We start from the raw sequence: 20,551 nt of genomic DNA, 5'->3' as shown, positions 1-20,551 counted from the left end.
TGTTACAAATGCTGAAATTTAAAAACAAAAACAAAACAACAGGCTGGCAGATTTCACTGAGCTGATATATAAAGCTAATCATATATTTTCTTTCCCATACTTACTTTTCAAGATCTCTGCATTATAATGTGCTGCGGCAAATTTTACAGTCTCTTCTGTTCTCGCATTGATGTTGGGCTGTTCTTTGTAACGCTGCCAGCCGCCCTTCCTTAATTGACACTTGTACATTTTCCAGTATTCTGGGTAGAGTACGGTCATGAGCTCGTCCACACTAGACACTGACCGCAACTGTTCCTCCAAATCTTTGCCTGCATACGCCTATCAAAGAAACGTGCACGATCAGTTATCAGATTAAGAGATTTGAAAACAAATGCACTAAAAAACCCTCTAGGTTTAATGTTATATATGCCAGATCCTTATTAAAAATGTTATTAATTTTAAAAATGTTATTAATTATCCTTGAATTACTTCATTTACTTGGTAAAATTATATTCATATTTTAATTTGAATCAATACCATGATTAAAAATGAAGTACGCACAACCAAATTTGTAAAGTATATATTTGATTTTTAAGAATTTTGTGAGACATAATTTTATTTATTTTTATTTTTTAAATTATTTTTATTAACATATAATGTATTATTTGTCCTAGGGGTACAGGTCTGCGAATCGTCAGGCTTACACACTTCATAGCACTCACCATAGCACATACCTTCCCCAAGTCCATCACCCAGCCACCCTCTCCCTATCCGCTTACCCCCGGCAACCCTGTTTGTTTTGTGAGATTAAGAGTCTCTTATGGTTTTGAGACATAATTTTAAAAATAATTTCCGAAGTAGCTTGTTGGATTTATAGTTCTACATAACTGGCAAATTTTTAAGTCTGAGAATGTATTCAAGCCTGTATTATCCTCCAATACATATATCCTGAAGTCCGCTCGATCGCTTTGCTTCGCTTTTAGTTATCAGCATCAGTAAAATATAATGGAGCAGGATGCTTGAAATGAGGAAAGTCTGCTTTACAGAAGCGGCTTTAGAATGAATAATCCCACGAACGATGGGATTTCAGCAACAGCACCCCAGGTTATGTTCTGGCAGAACCTCCAAGTATTTCCAAAAAGCCTGATTGTCAAGATTAATTTTGCTGTGAAAAAGACATGAAACAGTTTGGAGAACATTAATTCTGCTCATAAATAACTGTCCACATTACTGTGTCCAATTAAGTAGATCATCCCATGTTATATTCAGGTAGTTACCATAGATACAAAAAAACCTCAGTTTTTCTAAACTATTCTTTGAAATTAAGGGAAAATGGGACATTGTTTAACTTCATCTACAAAGTGAAATACAACATGAAATGTTTATTTTATACTGCCTTGCTTTTCCCAGATTTTAAGTCTAAATGTGGGAGGAAATGCTTCGGACACTGGTTCTTACAGTTTAGCGTGTGCAGGAATTAGCTAGAGAAGTGACCACCCCCACTGGGGGGTCTTGGATGGAGATCAATAGTCTACATTCTGGGGCGTCTGGGTGGTTCAGTGGGTTAAGCTCTGCCTTCGGCTCAGGTCACGATCCCAGGGTCCTGGGATGGAGTCCCGCATCGGGCTCTCTGCTTAGCAGGGAGCCTGCTTCCTCCTCTCTCTCTCTCTCTGCCTGCCTCTCTGCCTACTTGTGATCTCTGCCTATCAAATAAATTAAAAAAAAAAGTCTATATTCTAACAACTTAGAGTTGGGCAATAAAATTGGATAATACAAGTGTTAATTTTAGGATTTCCCCTTCCTTTATTTATTGTGTCAGTGAAGTATACACTTAATCTCTTTAGGTCTGTGTTCTGAAAATAGGGATATTAATCCATAACCTTCTGGAATTCCTGATATGCCATCTGGCTATACAAATATAATTCCCTTGAATAGATGGAGGGTGGGGATGGAGAAATCGCAGTAAATGAAAGTGACAACATCTCACACTGTTGTCCCGTTGTTTATGAAATATTTGTCTCGGGAAAATCTCATCAATGACACAACATTCAAGAATCAAAAACGTCTTGGAATCTTAAGAGGATTTCAAGTGGAGAGAAAGGCTGCAAAAGTACATGGGTAAATTTTTGGTCATCACTACCTAAAACGCAACGTCACAAATGGGGTTTCTGTCTGTCTCTGCTAGCTTGAATAGCCCTCGAACAGCAGGAACACCATGGGACTGTGCGACTGGTGGGTCCCTGGGAATCTTTTCCCCACAATTCGGCTGGAATTAAAGTCAAGTCGTGACCTCAGCTGATCACACGAAACTCACAGGAACAGGCATGAGTGTTCGCTCCGCCAGGAAGAGCTTCAGGACCACACCCACCAGTGTTACATGACAGAAGGAGAGGAACATGCCAAGCCATACGGCACAGAGAGACAGTGGGGAAGTGGGGCTTTCAGTGAAATATTATTCAAAAATTTTAAGACAAATCAAAATTGTGATTCACGTTTTGTACTTTGAAACTTAGAAAGGGAAAGTAACAATAATTGTATCTAGGACAGATAATGCCATTACTTGTTAGATAAATAGAAAAATATAAGCATACAATTCACAACAGAAAAAACGCAATATAAAAAAGTGGGAAAAAAGTGCCAAAGCCAACCTACAACATAGGAATAGAAAATAAGGTTTTATTTATATTCTTTGGCTGAAAAAAAGGCCTTTTATGTAAACTATCCATATGGTAGAAAATACTGGAAACAATAAAGTAGGGAAACTATTTGGAATATACATGACAGATGGAAATGGACTAATATTCTTAAAATATCTCATGAACATGATAATGACAATAAACAGGTGCTTCAATAGAAAAATGGGCAAAGATCTTAAACTGAAGATTCACTGAGAATAAATATGTTAGTATGTATTTGGCGATGGTTAAAGTGAAGGAAGCCCTAATTTCTTTCAATCCTGGTGGGAATATAAATTTGTAAAGCAATTTAAGGCAAATGTATTATTTCAAATTGGAGAGGGTTGAGTTAAAAACAAGATCTGTTTTAGACAGCAAATTCACTTTGGAATTAAATTTTCCATCCAACAGAAGTGAGACTATCATTATGCCAGATATAAGTACAAACTCATCATGGGGCTATCTATCATATATGAACTTAAAAACAATCTGTAGAGACAATTAAAAAAACTGATTAAATAGTACATAGTACAAACATAAATGTAATAATACAATAACTGAGATATGTAAAGAGGTTCATAAGTGCTTTATGAAGAAGTATACAATTTAGACAGAGTACACAGATGTTTATATATGTAGTAAATATTTTTATAAAACCAAATTCACATATAGATTGTATGCATATATTTGCATATATAGACAAGAGTAAAACATATGCAGCTGCACATATATATATAGATATACCTATCTATATATATATTCTCCAAATTGCAGAATTAAGGTAATTATTATGTCCTTCTTTATAAATTTTTATACTTTAAATTTTATTTTTTTAATTTTTTATTTTATTTTATTTTTTTAAGGATTTTATTTATTTATTTGACAGAGATCACAAGGAGGCAGAGAGGCAGGCAAAGAGAGAGAGAGAGAGAGAGAGAGGAGGAAGCAGGCTCCCTGCTGAGCACAGAGCCCGATACGGGACTTGATCCCAGGACCCTGGGATCCTGACCTGAGCTGAAGGCAGAGGCTTTAACCCACTGAGCCACTCAGGCGCCCTAAATTTTATTTTTTTAAAGGGTTTTATTTATTTGAAAGAGAAGGTATGAGTGGGGAAAGGAGCAGAGGGAGAGGGAGAAGCAGACTCCCCGCTGAGTAGGAAGCCCAACTCAGGCTCAATCTCAGGACCCTGAGATCATGACCCGAGCCAAAGGCAGACGCTTAACCCACTGAGCCACCCAGGCACCCCTGTATTTCAAATTTTAAATAGTGTACGTATATAATTTTGAACAACAGAATGGCAGTTTGAAAGTAATTGTCTCTAAATGTACTGGCTCTTATTTCGGCCTTCATTTGCTTTTTTTCCCTTCTGTTTCTATAGAGCATGCGTTTGACATATTAATTTATAGCAAACACTGGCAAAAGCAGAAGCTGTCATAGACAAAATGGTATTAGAATAGCTTGATACTGAGTAATTAATTTATTTATTCCCATTAGACTTTAATTATTATATCTGTAGAAGAAAAAGAATCCTTAATATCAAAAGACCAGATTTCCACCTTGGCAAAAAGACCTATTTAACTAAGGAAAATTAGATTTTGTTTTTTCAAGTCTTCCTCTATAAAATGGAAATCACAGTATCTTTCTCATAGAATTTTTGTGATGATCCAAATAGACATTTGATACAGAAGTATGTTACACATCTTATAGGTAAGGGTGAATAACTTGTCATTATAACATCTTTAGACGGCAAACGCACAGTACAGATTGTTTTTTAGGTAAACCGAAATTTTTACTCGATTTTGAACTGTAACTCTCAGTATTGTACCAGTTCTGGCATCATATTTCTTTCAGTGTGTCTTCTGCATTTTTGTTCTAAATGAGTAGCAACCTGGGAATTCAGCATCGTCAGCTAAGTGATATGGCCAATGTGTGACTCTGGAGAAGACCCCAATCTTAAAATAAAACGGTGCCAGTTTACCACGGCACATTCACGTTCACATTCTACTTTTAAGGAATTAGAAGGGGTCCCAGTAAACCTAGAAGGAGTTCTGAACCAGGAACACCCTCAGATCTTTGAATTAGAAGTGTATCTGTGTGAAAGGTTCCTTCTCAAAGCTTTATCTTTTTTCTTGGTACGATATCCTTAACTCCCAATGTTCTATTAGTTTTAGGTGTACAACATACGGATTCAAAAATTCTATATGCTTCTCAGCAGTCACCATGGTAAATGTAGTCACCACCTGTCACTGTACAACTTTATTCTAGTATTATTGTCTACAGGCCCCATGCTAAGGTTTCTATCTCCATGACTTACTTATTTCAAAACTAGAGGTCTGTAACTCTTAATCCCTATTTCTATTTCAACCATCTGCATGTGCACCTCACCCCTGGGAACTACCAGCTTGTTCTTGTATTTAAGAGTCTCTTTGTTCTGTTTTGGTTTTTTTAGATTCCACAGTTCCATGTAAGTGAAACTGTATGGTATTTACCTTTCTCTGACTTATGGTGTTCAGCATAATGCCCTCCAGGTCTAACCATGTTGTTGCAAATGACAAGATCTCACTCTTTTATGGTTTGGGAATATTTCATTGTGTGTAGTTATATGGATGTGTGTGTGTGTGTGTGTGTGTGTGTGTGTGCACGTGCGCAACACATGGGTAACTTCCATATCTTGGCTATTATAAATAATGCTACAATAAACATAGGGGTGCACATATCTTCTCAAACTAGTGTTTTCATTTTCTTTGGGTAAAATAGTAAAATTACTGGACCATACAGTATTTCCATTTTTAATGATTTGAGGAATCTCCATACTGTTTTCCAGAGTGGCTGCACCAGACTACACTCCCACCAACAGTGCACGAGGGTTCCTTTTCTCCGAACCTCACCAACACTTGTTATTTGTCTTTTTGATACTAGCTATTCTGACTGGTATGGGGTGGTATCTCATTGTGGTTTTACTTTACATTTGATCATCATTTGATGATTAGTGATGTTGAATATCTTTTCATGTGTCTGATGGCCATTTGTACATCTTTAGAAAAATGTCTCTTCAGATCCTCTGCCTATTTATTAATTGGATTGTCTGCTCTTTTCTGGTATTGCATAAGTTGTTTATATAATTGAATATTAATTCTTTATCAAATATATCATTTGCAAGTATCTTCTCCCACTCAGTAAGTTGCATTTTCATTTTGTTGATGACTTTCTTTGCTGCGCCATGGCTTTTTATTTTGTTGTAGTCCCAACAGTTTACTTTTGCTTTTTTTTCTCTTGCTTGAGGAAACATGTCCATAAATATGTTGCTATGGCTGACATCTAAGAGATTACTGCTTACTTTGCTTTTTGCAGTTTTATGGTTTTATATTTCATACCTAAGTCTCGAATCCATTTTGAGTCTATATTTGTGTCTGGTGTAAGAAAGTGGTCCAGCTTCATTCTTTGCATGTCCAGTTTTCCCAACACCATTTGTTAAAGAGATTTTTTTCACCATTGTATATTTTTGCCTCTTTTGTAATAGGTTAATTGACCATATAGGTGTGGGTTTATTTCTGGACTCTATTCTGTTCCATTGGTCCATTATCTCCTTTTGTGCCAGCACCGTACTGTTTTGGTCACTACTGCTTTATAGTACATCTTGAAACCTGGGATTATGGTACCTCCAGGTTTGTTCTTGTTTCTCAAGAACATAAAATAGCTTAAGCTATTTTAGGTCTTCTGTGGTTCCATATAAATTTTAGGATTATTTGTTGTAGTTCTGTGAAAAATGCTATCAGTATTTTGATAGGGATTGAACCAAATCTGTAGATTGCTAGGTAGTATAGATATTTTAACAATATTAATGCTTCTACCCCATGAGCATGGAGTGTCTTTCCATTTGTTTGTGTCATCTTCACTTTCTTTCGTCAGTATCATAGTTTATGGAATACAGGTCTTCTCCTTAGTTAAGTTTATTCCTAGGTATTTTATTTCTTTTTGGTGCAACTGTAAATGGGATTATTTTCTTAATTTCTCTTTCTGCTATTTTGTTATTAGTGTACAGAAATGCATCAGATTTCTGTATATTAATTTTATATACTGTGGTTTTACTGAATTTTGTCATCAGTTCTAGTAGTTTTTTTTGTGTGGAGTCTTTAGAGTTTACTTTGGGGGGGTTCTATATATAATATGTCATCTGCAAATTATGATATTTCTTCCTTACCAATTTGGATACCCTTGTTTCTTTCTCTTGTCTGATTGCACTGGTTAGGACTTCCATTACTATGTAGAATACAGGTGTTGGGAGTGGACATCCTTGTCCTTGATCTTAGATAAGAGCTCTCAGTTTTTCACCACTGAGTATGTTAGCTGTGGGTTTTACATAGATAGCCTTTGTTATGTTGAGGTATGTTCCCTCTAAACCCATTTTGTTGAGAGTTTCTTTTCTTTCTTTCTTCTTTTCTTTTCTTTTTTTTTTTTTTATCATGAATGGATGTTGTATTATGCCACATGCTTTTCCTGTATCTATTGAGGTGATCATGCAGTTTTAATCCTTCCTCTTGTTAATGTGGCATATCACATCAACAGATTTGTGAATATTGAAAGACTCTTGAATCCTTGGAATAAATCCCACCTGATTATGGTGAATCATCCTTTTATTGTGTTGTTGAATTTAGTTTGCTAATGTTTTGTTAAGGAATTTTGCATCTGTGCTTGGCATCTAAGTCAGAGGTACTGATCTGTCATTTTCTTTTTTTTGTAGTATCTCTGTATTCAGGGTGCTACTGACCTTGTAGAACAAATCTGGAAGTTCTCCTTCCTTTTCTATTTTTTTGGAGTAGTTTGAGAATAGGTATTAACTCTTCAAAGTTTTGGTAGAATTTATTTATGAAGCCATCTGGCCCCGGGCTTTTGTTTGTTGGAGTCTTTTGATTACTAATTTAATTTCATTACTAGTAATCTCTATGTTCAAATTTCTTACTTCATATTCAATTCTGGAAGATGCATATTTCTAGTAATTTATCCATTTCTTCTGGGTTGTCCAATTTGTGGGAAATATTTTTTCATAATATCCTTATAATTCTTTGTATTTCTCTGGTATCAGTTTTTATTTCTCCTTCTTCATTTCTGATTTTATTTGAGTCCTTTCTCTTTTTCTCTTGATGAGTCTGGCTGTTTTCGATTTTGTTTATCCTTTCAAGATACAGCTCTTAGTTTCATTAACTGTAGTATTGTTTTCTTTTGTCTTTTTCTTTCATTTATTTCCATTCTAATATTTAGTGCTTCCTTCCTTCTACTAGCTTTGAGCTTTGTGTGTTCTTTTTCTAGCTCCTTTAGGTGTAAGGTTAGGTTGTTTGAGAAGATTCTTACTTCTTGAGGTAGGAGTGCATCGCTATATCTAAATGCTTTCTTGAGTCTTCATGTACATCAATGTTTTCCAGCACATTGAGGGCCTTTGCTTGAATGTCATATATTCTTTTTATTTTTCCAAAAGAATTTAGTACATCTTACAATAGGAAGGATCTTAAAAATGGATATTCAACTGTAATAAAAACCTTCAAGTAATCTAAAAATGACTGTAATTTTGTACTCTATCCTTGGAGGCATCAATTACAAGGGCTCAGTGATGACTCTTATGTAATGTTCAGTCTGTGTGCATTTGCAAACAACCACCTATGTGACATTCCATGGAGGATTTTGGGTGCTATGGAAGTCAAGCTGAGTGTGCAACATCAAAGACGGGGAGCTACCATCAGGAACCAAACCGTTGATAATTCGTGTACCTGAAATACATTCCCTTTTTACCCTAACAGAAGAATGATGATTCCAGAAGTTACATGATGAGAAAGAGTTTTGGGGATTCACCTTCAATCTGTAATTCCCCTAATTATGAAGAATCATAGCATAAACTGAACACCTGAAGTGGCATTGACTGTGGATCCTAATCACCTTTACATTTTACACACCTAGCCTGCAAAACCTAGGTTTCCTCCTCCTTCTCTTTGTTGATTAGCGGTTGTTCAGAGACCTGCTAGGGACAAATCAAGAGTCCATGTAGGTTGTCCTTCCTCCCCCAAACTGTGACAACCCAGAGAGTCAATGATAAGTAGCAAGTAAGTCACTTAGGATTCATGTTAGTAATAGCCAATGAATGGAAAATTGGTTTTTAGAAAACCCTCCAAATCCAATGTCAATAATCTCTTCAAACAACAATCTTAAATTAATTGCTATGTTGTATCTAGACTTGACACTCATTTGATAATATTATGAAGCTGAAAATGCATGAGGAAATGCATATACTTTAATTATGGGAAATTTTCTTTCACTTAGAAGCATAAATTGTTACCAGAGAGTAATAATCAGAATTGAAAGAGTGGGCAAGAGTCCATCCAAGACAGATTTGATCACACTACTGTATTTTCATGAAATGGCCAAAAATGTCATAGGCAAATCTCTTTGGTTGTCCCATATATCTATATTTTGAGGGAGAGGAGGTAAAAAACTTATTGTTCAAACTGGAAAATAAGGGGTGTTTGCATTTTTTTCATAAACTGTGTATATTTTGTCTTTAAAAGTCTGGCTCAAATTATACTTTATATTTGAAAAGTGTATATTTTCATGAACAATTTCACAAGACAAAGCAAAAAAATTATTTGGTCAAATTATCAGTTTAATAAAACAAGAAATTTACTAAAAAAGTTGAAAAGAAAATATTTTTCATATTATTCCCATCATATACATCATTCCTTTGTCCTAAGAAACCAAATTATCTGTAAAGATCCATTTAAGGAAATTATCAAGATCAATAACTCTGTATTACCATTGGGTTTTCTTTCTTTCTTCTTTGAAAATAGGGTCAGATCCAATCATTAGAATAAGTAGTTGCTGAAATTATTGTTTCCCTAATACAGCAGAGGAAATGCTTATTCAGTCCTTCTTCCTTAACAGAGGCAGTTGTATGACAGGTGAACTGTGGGGTGTTCTGTTTCCTTCAGACAACTACCCACACTAGGCAAATTTGTAAATTTTACAGTATATTTTGATTAATGAAAAACACCTTTTAAAAACCAAAATCTGGAAAAGGTGGCAGAATGTAGAGAGCTTTGGATTTGAAAAATCATCCAATACATAGCTGTAAAATTCATTTTAAAAAATCACCCTTTAGTAGAGTCATAAATAAATATGTAAGATGAAACGTTATCCTTCTAAGGAATAGGAACTTGTAAACATTTTATATAAACTTAGCAAGTCATTCTACCTAATGTTTCAGGGAGGGTTTCAGAGTCAGGTATTTCCCCCCACAGATTAACCATCACCCATGTCTACACCAACCTGATATGCCACAGATAAGTATACCCTGAAAGCAGACATTTACATTTCAGTTTAACACTGGAAGTTTTTTATTGGAAGTTTTAAGTTTCAATTTTTTTCTTAATCCCCTGAAATATTTTATTGTAAATTTTGAAAATAAGGCCATAATAAAGAATGGTATCTTTTTATGTCTATTATTAATAGCATGGATCACTCTTTTTTTTTCCAAAAAAAGAAAAGTCACTTTTTTAGTTTATCACATATATGAATTAAATTAAAAAATCAAATATTAAAAAAAATCAAATATTTATCTCATTATTTAAGTAGACTCGTAGAAGATATTTTAAATATTCACTTTCAATTGTTATTGTGGAAACAACTTTCTAATTTAATGCCAAAGTAGGTAATATATTTGCATAATCCACACAATGGACAAGATAGCTCTATATACACTGACTACTTGCACCCAACACTGAAAACCACTCGCTTCTTATTTTTGAACGGAATGGGTTTTCCATATAGAATGACAAACTGATCTCAGAACTATTAATTCCAACCTTTGTCCATGTACAATGGCAAAAAAAAGCACCAGACAGATGAAGCTAGAAATCAGGAATGTTTTTACTGACATCAAGGGACCAAGGGACTAAAACCATTCACTCAAGAATGACTGACCAGCAAGGAACTAAAACACATTACTCTAATATTCCAATATTTACATATTGTAGAGCAATGGCTTTAAACCAGGGATGATTGTCCCCTTGGGTCATTTGGCAACATCCACAGACATTTTGACTTTTCAGAACTATGGGGTGATGCTACTGACCCTAGTTAAGTGAAGGCCAAGAACCCTGGCAACCATTCTAAAATGCACAAGACAGCTTCCTAAAGGAAAAAAAAAAAATTATCCAGGCCAACACTCACTGGTGCTGTTTGTTGGGAAACTGCAGCTGAGTTAGAGTGGGCTTTGCCATATATTAGCCTCTTAAAAATGTGTCAGAAGGTTAAAATTTGCATGCATTTTACTTTTTAAAATCCCCAGTCAGAACGACTAAATGAATGAATGTATGGTTTTAAAATATCCCCTGCAGGTGGACTTAGTAACATTCTCAGAGATACTTTTTTATCTTCCAGGGTAACATCTTTTCTTTTTACACAGGCATTTCTCAAAGCCCTGTTTCCTAAGAAGAGAATGGAGTAGTTTAGACACAGTTTTCCTAGGTGAGTAAATTCAAAACATTTCATAATTATTTTCCTTTGATTGCTTTCATGTTTTCTTTTGAAGATTAATTTCAAAATCAATTTATACATTTTTTTCAATGATGCTCTTTTAGGAGGTTATTTTGAAATTACAGAATGTAGTGGGTTATTATAAGATTTCTTTTCAGTAAAAGTTTTTCTTTGATATTTTAAAGGCTAATTTATATTACTGCTGCTTAATTCTGGAAGTAATATTAATAATACTTTTAAAAGTCCTTAAAAATATTCACACAAGAAAGTGAATATAATATAATATAATATGTATTATATATATAATATAATATAATATATATAATATTATACATATAATATCGGACACAGTTTCATAAATTGTACAAATTGAACACACCCCTGTAATTGTACCCAGATCAATGATACAGAGTATCAACCACATTCCAGAAACTTTTTTTTTCTCCTCAGTGATTATTCTCTACCAAATATTGCCACTTTGTTATATTTCTGCATTTCTGTTTTCTGCCAACATAGTTTTCAGTCTTTTCAAATTTTACATAAATGGTATCCAAGAACATACAGTATTTTCTGTTGGGTCCTTTTCTCATGCTTTCGTTTGTGTCACCCGTGTCTGTCATCTGAAGCAGCTGATTTTCCTGCTCTCTTGCTTCTCATTGTATGATTTACTGTAATTTATTAATCTAATCTATGCTCAGCGTGTCTTCTGATAGACATAATATGAATGCAGGGGTGGTCTCTAGAAATAGACTAGAAATAGGTTTGGTGGTTCATCAGGTATGCAAATATGGAGAGCTTATAGATAGGGCCAAACGTTTTCTAAAGTAATTGTGCCAATTTATACTCCTGAGGGCTGTGGACAAGAATCCCTAGCTCCTTATCTTTGCCAACAACTAGCAGTTTTTGGTTTTCCATTTTAGCCATTCTGATGGGGTTGTGAGAACACTCGTGCGGTTTTAATGTGTAGTACGCCTCAATGACCGATGATACTGAGCACTCTCATGTTATGTGGACATTGGGTTATCCTCTTCTAAAAACTGCCACTTAAAAGCTATTTATTCATCCCTGTTGGCTGTCTTGTCATTGATTGGTAAGAGTTTTTAATGGACTCCAGAAATAAGCCGTTTATCAAATATGTGGATTGTAAGTATCTTCTTCTGGTATGAAACTCATATTCTCTCTCAGTGGTATTTGCTAAGAGAAATTAAAGAAAATCCACATAAATGAAGAGACTTGTCATGTTCACAGACTGGAACATTGTGTTATTAAGTTGATAATCCTCCACATTTTGATCTATAAATTCAATGCAGTTCCAGTAGAATTTCTTACAGAAATTTCAAGCTGATCCTAAAATGTGTGTAAAGAATCTAGAATAACTAATTTTATTTAGAAAAAGAACAACAACCTTGGAGGACTCACATTTTATCAGGTCTCAAACTTTTTACAATAATCAAGACAGTCTGATACCAGCTTAAGACTAGACTGATAGATTAGAATACAGAATGCAGAAAAAAAACAAATAAAAAACATCTAGACTGATGATCAATAGATTTTTGACAAAGTTTCCAAGGCAAATAAATGCAGAAGGGGTAGTCTATTCAATAGAAGGTGCTGGAACAATCAGTTAGTTAAATGCCAAAACAGAAACAGTAAAAAACAACCAAAAAACCCACAAAAAAACCCAAAAACAAAAAACAAGAACCAAACCAGAAAACAAAACAACTTAGACCCTTTTTTCTCACAGACTTATAAATCAATACAAAATAGATCATATACCTTAAGGTAAGCATTAAAACTATAAGCATATTAAGACAAAATGTAGTTTTACCTTTGTGAAGTTGGATTAGGTCACAGTATCTTAGATGTGATATCAAAAACATGATTTATGAAAGAAAAACTGTAGGCCAGACTCATCAAAATGGAAACTTTTGTTCTTCTAAAGACATCAGTAGTGGCACCAGGGTGGTTCCGGGGGTTAAGCCTTTGCCTTTGGTTCAGGTCATGATCTCAGGGTCCTGGGATCGAGGCTTGCATCAGGCTCTCTGCTCAGCAGGGAGTCTACTTCCCTTTCTTTCTCTCTGCCTGCCTCTCTGCCTACTTGTGATCTCTCTCTGTCATATAAATAAATAAAATCTTTAAAAAATATTTTAAAAATTAAAGACATCAGTAAGAAAATTAAAAGACAAGCCAAACATGGTGGTAAGATGTTTGAACATCATATTTCTGATAAAGAACTTGTATCCAAAATATACCAAGGTCTTCCAAATAAAAAAAGAAAGACAACCCAAGTTTTAAAAAGGTGGGAGACAGAAGACTTGAACAGATGTTGGTCCAAAAAAGATATTCAGATGGCTGATAGGTAGTTGAAAAAATGTTCAACATCACTAGTTATTAAGGTAAATTATGCAAATTAAGCCCCAAGTTTTCACTACACACACCCACCAGAATGACTATAATTCAAAAGAATAACATACCAAGTATTGGTGAGGAGGAGGAAAAGCTATAACCCCCCATTTTTTTCACATGAATGTAAAATACATACTTTGGGAGCTAGTCTGAGAGTCTCTTAAATAATTAAACATATATTTATATGGCCTAATAATTCCACTGCTAGTGATACGTCCACACAAAGATTTGTATGTCAGTGTTGACAGTCACATTATCCATAAAAGCCCAAAACTGGAAAAGATTTTACAAACCTAACAACTGGCTAAACACGAGTAAAATGTGTTATATTACATAATGGAACACTACTCAGCAATTAAAAGGAATAAACTACTGATAGATGAATGAACCTCAAAAATAAACATGCTAAGTGAAAAGAGCCAGACACAAAAGACTATGCATGATATAATCCCATTTATAAAGAATTTCTGGAAATTGCAAAACTATAGAAAGGAAACACAGATTGGTGACGCTTGAGGGTGGGAGCAGGGATTGAGCACAAGGATGCTTTTTGGGGTAGTAAAGATACTATAAAACTGGACTGTGATGGTTGTTATCTATAAATCATTATCTATTTACAGTGAGCAAATTTCATGGTATATGAATTATACTTTAATAAAGCTCTTAAGAATGGAGATTCTTCTCAATACCCCCACTTGTGATGAGCACTGGATGTTATCTGGAAGTGTTTAATCACTACAACTGAAACCAATATTACACTGTGCATTAACTAACTGAAATTTAAAGAAGAACTTTAAAAAATGAGATTCTTCTCCAAAATGAGGGAATAAGCCACAAAAAAAGACCTACAACCCAGGAAATTAGCATTCTCATACTGGAAAGACATGAAGAGATGTACCTAGGACTTGAAACTTAACTAGTGGCAGAGGCCTGCAGGAGAGAAAAAAGAAAAAAATATGCAATTTCTAAATTAACTGCTATGTTTTGTTACCAATTTTCAGTGGCCTCTTTTACTTATTTTGGAAGGACTGTAGAACATTTGTGGCAGGGCCAAGCAAACAGAAAGAAATAATTATTAGTTCTAAAAACCCCCCAAAACTTGTACAAGAAGAAAAGTTACTCAACGATAAATAGTACAGTGCATGATAAAATAAACAAGGTACATCTACCCTCACATGTAGTTCCTTTATGAAGATGAGTGGATAAGAAGTGTGTGTATGAGATGCAGAGGATGAGTCGATCAAAGGAGGGATGCGGATCAGATCCTTATCTTCTATAATAACAAGACAATAAATAAAATCTAAAGGCAAAATATCCAGAGAGAGCACTGAAATATGGAGGTAACTATCAATAACAACCATCAAAAGACCTGAAAGAGGTTGTATCTGGAGAATAGGACTTAGGGATATGAAAGGCTGTGGCAGAGGATACTTTTTTCATTAGCAGAGCTGTGATACCATTTTACTGTTAACTCTTCCCATGTATCATTTAATAAAAAGTTAAACTTGCCATCATTCAAGAATTTGGTTGAAAGGCACAACCCAATCTCTTAGCATATGAATCCCACAACGGTTACGGAGTTTAAAAATCCTCCATCATACCCATCCAACTTCTCGCCCAACTTCTATCCCATCCCCGATGTTCCCCAACATGAATCTGTACCAAATGGTTCTCCTTGTGCCCAGGTGTAACTGGCCTCATTATGCAGTCGCTCTGTGTCTCCTCAAATTATTTCTTTCCTCTTTTCATCCATGAAAATGATACCTATAGTTCAAGACCAGGTTTACCTGTTAATTTCACCCTGAATTTTTCTTTAGCCATTTAAACAAACTTCCATGAACATGTTGGCTCTTGATTATTCACTCTTTCAGTGTGCGGCAACTGTAGTCCTCATACTTGCTGAATTCTCTTTGTGTATGAAAAACTATTCTGTTTGTAGACATGGAGATTGGTAAAGAGACTGGAGGGCTGTGGAGTGCTAAAATGTAGAATACTTGGTTTATATTAACAAAGTGAGAGAGGGACGTGTCTGCGTGAATACAGAGTTTCTGGCATGAGTGACAAAAGGTGAAGGCAGAATACTATGGGAGGACCAGATCTAGCTGCTAAGAAAGTACAGAGTGAGCACACAGCCATGGAGAACCTGGCCTGGGAGCTCCCAGAGCTGACACTGAAATTCCAGAGCATGAACCAGTGAAATGGCAAAAGGACAGTTTGGAGGAGCTGGGGTCATGAAATTTAATTTAAGGTAAGGGAGTGTTTCTGAAAGGAGGGAATGGCTTAAAATGAAACTTAAATTCTTCTGCATACCTTGTAAGATGACAACCCAAGCCATCAAAAGGCCCAGAGCATGGGCAGTGATCCCTAGCCGAGTACAGGGCAGAAAACGGGCAGAAAAATAAAAAGCTGATTATTCACTGATGGATGAATTACCCAAGAGAATGGGAATTCTCCTAACTGGTTCTTACTACTTTGCTAAGAGAATACACTGCAGTTTGGAAGCTTGGGTTGGTTTGAGGAACCCTGACTAGGTTCTTAGGGAAGCCAGAAAATATCATTCACAAAATGTGTGACTCGCCAGTTTTCAAGAATAGATTTCAATAACCACCTCATGTTTTCATAGAATTTATGAAAGTGGAAGGAAAAGGTATGCATAAATAGCTTCCAAATTGCTCAGAGCGCCAGGAAGTGAAGCGCAGACAGAATAAACACAAAACATATATATTAAAAAAAAAAAAGTCTCAGAGACTTAAAGGTGTAAACCTCACGAAAATTTCTAGAAGAAAATCTTTGTGCTCTTGAGGGAAGCAAAGTTTTTTTAAATTTAATACCAATAACAGGACACCTAAAATAAAGTAAAATAAAATACAAATTGTATATTTGAAGAAAACTGGAATGTATATTCTGGAAAGACACAGAAGGCGCACACTGAGAAAAGATACTACCAAAGCACGAATCTGATAAGCACTTGTTTCCAAAATAGAAAGGAACTCTAAAAACTGAATGATGAAAGATACAAAAATGCGCAAAAGATCTATCAGATATTTCACCAAAGAAGAGAAAACAGTTGGCAAATAAGCACATGAAACAATGTTCAGCATTATTGATTATTAGGGAAATGCTCACTATGGACTTAATGAGATGCTACTTCACATCAGTTAGAATGGATAAAATTCAAAATATAATACTACATGCTAATAAGGGATAATATTATTATAATAATTATAATATGGGCGCCTGGGTAGCTCAGTGGGTTAAGCATCTGCCTTTGGCTCAGGTCATGATTCCAGGGTCAGGGATCAAGTCCCACATTGGGCTCCCTGCTTAGCGGGGAGTCTGCTTCTCCCTCTACTCTTCCCCTGTGCTCCTGATCTCGTGATTTTAGCCATTCTAACTGGTGTAAGGTGATATCTCATTGTGGTTTTGATTTGAATTTCCATGATGATTAGTGATGTTGAGCATCATTTCATGTGTCTGTTGGCCATTTGTATGTCTTCTTTGGAAAAATACCTATTCAAGTCCTCTGCCCATTTTAAAAATTGGATTATATATTTCTTTGGCACTGAGCTGCAGAAGTTCTTAATATATTTTGGATATTAACCCTTTAGTAGATATATCATTAGCAAATATCTTCTCTTATACAGTTGGTTACCTTGTTTTTTTCCTGATAGTTTCTTTAGCTGCGTAAAAGGTTTTTATTTTGGTATAGTCCTAATAATTTAATTTTGCTTTTGTTTCCCTTGCCAGAGAATACATAGCTTCAAAAATATTTCTATGGTGGGTATTATAGAGGGCACGGATTGCATGGAGCACTGGGTATGGTGCAAAAATAATGAATACTGTTACGCTGAAAATTAAAAAAAAAAGATGTATAGTGCCAATCTTCTTAATAAAGAATAAAGAGCTTCTAGAAAACGAAAAAAAAAAATTTCTATGACAATGTCAAAGAAATTACTCTCTGTTTCCTTCTGGGCGTTTTTTGATTTCAGGTTTCAAATTCAGGCCTCTAGCCTACTTCGGATTTCTTTTTGTGTGTGGTATAAGAAAGAGGCCCAGTTCGTTCTTTTGCATGCCGCTGTCTAGTTCCCCCAAATCATTTGCTTAAGAGTCTGTTTTTTCCCATTGCGTATTATTGTCTCCTTTGTTGTAGACTGACCATGTAGGTGTTGGCTTATTTCTGAGCTCTCTATGCTATTCCACTAATCTATTTTTTGTGCTGGTCCCATACTGTTTTGATTACTTCAGCTGTGTATTGTATCTTGAAATCGTTCTTTCTCAAGAGTGCTTTGGCTATTTGGGGTCTTTTGTGGTTCCATACCAATTTTAGGATTATTTGTTCTAGTTCTCTGAAAAAAGTATTGTCCGTATTTTGATAGGGACTGCATTAAATCTGTCCACTGTTTTGGGTAATATGAACATTTTAACAATATTGATTTTTCTAACCCATAAAGTTAGCATAGAGTATCTTTCCATTTGTTTGTGTCATCTTTAATATTTTTCATTGATTTTTGTTTTTTCCTGGATGTTTTATAGTTTTCAGAGTGCAGATCTTTTTACCTCCTTGGTTAAGTTTATCCCTTGGTATTTTGTTTTTTGGTGCAGTTGGAAATGGAATTGTTTTCTTAATTTCTTTTTATGCTACTTCGTTATTATTGTAAAGACATGTGACATATTTCTGTATATTTTGTATCTGGTGACTTTATTGAATTCATTTATCAGTTCTAGTAGATTTTTGGTGAAGTCTTTCAGATTTTCTATATATAGTATCATGTCACCCACGAATAGTGAGTTTTACTTCTTCCTTGCCAACAGGAATGCCTTTTATTTCTTTTTTGTCTGATTGCACTGGCTAGGACTTCCAGTAATATGCTAAATAAAAGTGGTGAGAGTGGACATCTTTGTCTTATCCTGATTTAGAGGAAAAGCTCCCAGTTTTTCACATTTGAGAATGATATTAGCTGTGGGTTTTTCATATATGTGCTTTATTATGTTAAAGTATGTTCTCTCTAAACCTACTTTGTTAAGAATTTTTAACATGAATGGGTGTTGTCCTTTGTCAAATGCTTTTTCTGCATCTATTGAGATGATTGCTTTGTTTTTATCCTTTCCCTTGTTAGTGCGATGCAGCACACTGACTGATTTGCAAACATTAATATACCCTTGCATCCCTGGAATAAATTCCACTTGATCACGGTTCCAATATTTTCCTTTTAATGTAAATGACTAGCAAGGCAACTATTTCTGATTTTGCTAAAGATGTGATCTCCTGCTGTTGAAGGAGTCACTCCCTGGTTGGAAAGAAAGTATTTCTAGTGGATTTCTCTGTAATGTAGTTTTGTTTATTCTCAATCTGCTGGCAATCTTTTTTTCTTGTAGCATACAGTTCTCTCTTCCCTTGGAGCTCCTTTCTACATGACTTTCTGACTGTAAATACATTAAAAAACACCTTTTTAGGGATGTCTACATAGCTTAGTTGGTTAAGTGTCTGCCTTTGGCTCAGGTCATGATCCAAGGGTCCTGGGATTGAGTACCGTATTAGGCTCCTTGCTCGGCGGGGAGCCTGCTTCTCCCTCTGCCTCTGCTGCTCTCCTCCTTGTGTTCTCTCTATCTCTCTTTTTCTCTCTCTGACAAATAAATACATAAAATCTTTAAAAAAATCTTTTAAATCCTCACATTCTATTAACATTTCCCAAAATAGTCTTTCAGGTACAAATGAAAACTTGTCTTCTTTATCTTCAGGTATTTTTCAAACATTATTCTCTTTTTTTTCCAGCACTTTTACCTATATTTTTAGGATCGAATACAAGATTATGAAGTACTTTACCATGGTAAAATTAGTGATTATGTGTTTTTATTTTCATAATTTTAAATTTGACAGTATAGAATAACTTATTATTCAGAATAGCACAAATCTGTCCACCTTTTGGATCTAGAAAGACAAAATTCTGACTTATAGGTCTTTGGCCCAGTTCTAATACTTACACATTATAAAGCAGGAGTGAAAAGGGAAAGAAGCAAATTATTAGGAGCTATACACCACCACTGCTTTTTCTTTTTTCAGCACTGGATGTTTTGGACAGAGGCTCTTAGAGGACGTCTTCCCAGAGATGAAATTCTTATCTTTGCCTGTTTGTTTGTGTAGGAAGAATTCGATGGAGTAAGAGATTGTAAAAAATCATATTCAAGAGCTTGCAAATGCACGTTTCTGAATGGTGACACTTTGAACAGAACGATGCAAAATTTAATCTTGGAGGACCTAACATTGACCTTTAAGTGCAAGGAAACACTTGACCAAATAGCATCACAAAGCTTCAGAGGGGTGCCTCCCATTTGGATCATTTTCTTTTCTTTTCTTTTTTTAAAGATTTTATTTATTATTTGGCAGAGAGAGAGAGAGAGCATGTGCACAAGTAGGCAGAGCAGCAGGCAAAGGGAGAAGGAGAAGCAGATTCCCCGCTAGGAGCCTGATGTGGGGCTCGATCCCAGGACCCTAGGATTTCATTCATAAGTGGGATCTAAAAACAAATCAAGGAACAAATAAAAAGCAGAACTAAACTTACAAATACAGAAACCAAACTGATGGTTGCCAGAGGGGAAGGGAGCTACAGAGTTGGGCAAAATGAATGAAGGGGAGAGGGAAAACAGGCTTCCATTCTAAGATGAGTAAGTCATGGGAATTAGAGGCGCAGAATAAGGAATATAGTTTATGATGTTGTAAAAACAATGTGTTAGGACAGAAGGTGGTTACACTTGCGGTGAACACAGCATAATGCATAAACTTGTCTGATTACTATGCCTTACATCTGAAACTAATGTAACATTGTGCTACCCATACTCAAATAAAAAATAAGAGATGATATGTGTATAGAATTCAGTTTAATTCTTGGTATACATAATGAACACCACATAGTGTGAAACTATTTTCTCTGAGGCTCCAAGAAAATGTGCCTGTTAAAGTTAAATTTAATAAC

The 20,551-nt window shown here is 35.2% G+C and overlaps 1 protein-coding gene across 1 annotated transcript in view; it reads right to left on the bottom strand.

Annotated features, from left to right (window-relative positions):
- VEGFC (vascular endothelial growth factor C) overlaps positions 1–20,551 on the bottom strand; it is a 101,422-nt gene that overhangs the window by 35,559 nt on the left and 45,312 nt on the right. Inside the window, exon 2 of the mRNA XM_032329416.1 lies at positions 105–318. Coding sequence (XP_032185307.1) covers positions 105–318 — 214 coding nt within the window. The remainder of the gene's footprint in view (positions 1–104; positions 319–20,551) is intronic.

The sequence above is a fragment of the Mustela erminea genome, chromosome 21 (genome assembly GCF_009829155.1).
Source record: "Mustela erminea isolate mMusErm1 chromosome 21, mMusErm1.Pri, whole genome shotgun sequence".
NCBI classification, from domain to species: Eukaryota; Metazoa; Chordata; class Mammalia; order Carnivora; family Mustelidae; genus Mustela; species Mustela erminea.
The sequence above is the reverse complement of the archived record's forward strand: the minus strand, read 5'-3'. Positions and strand labels throughout refer to the sequence as shown.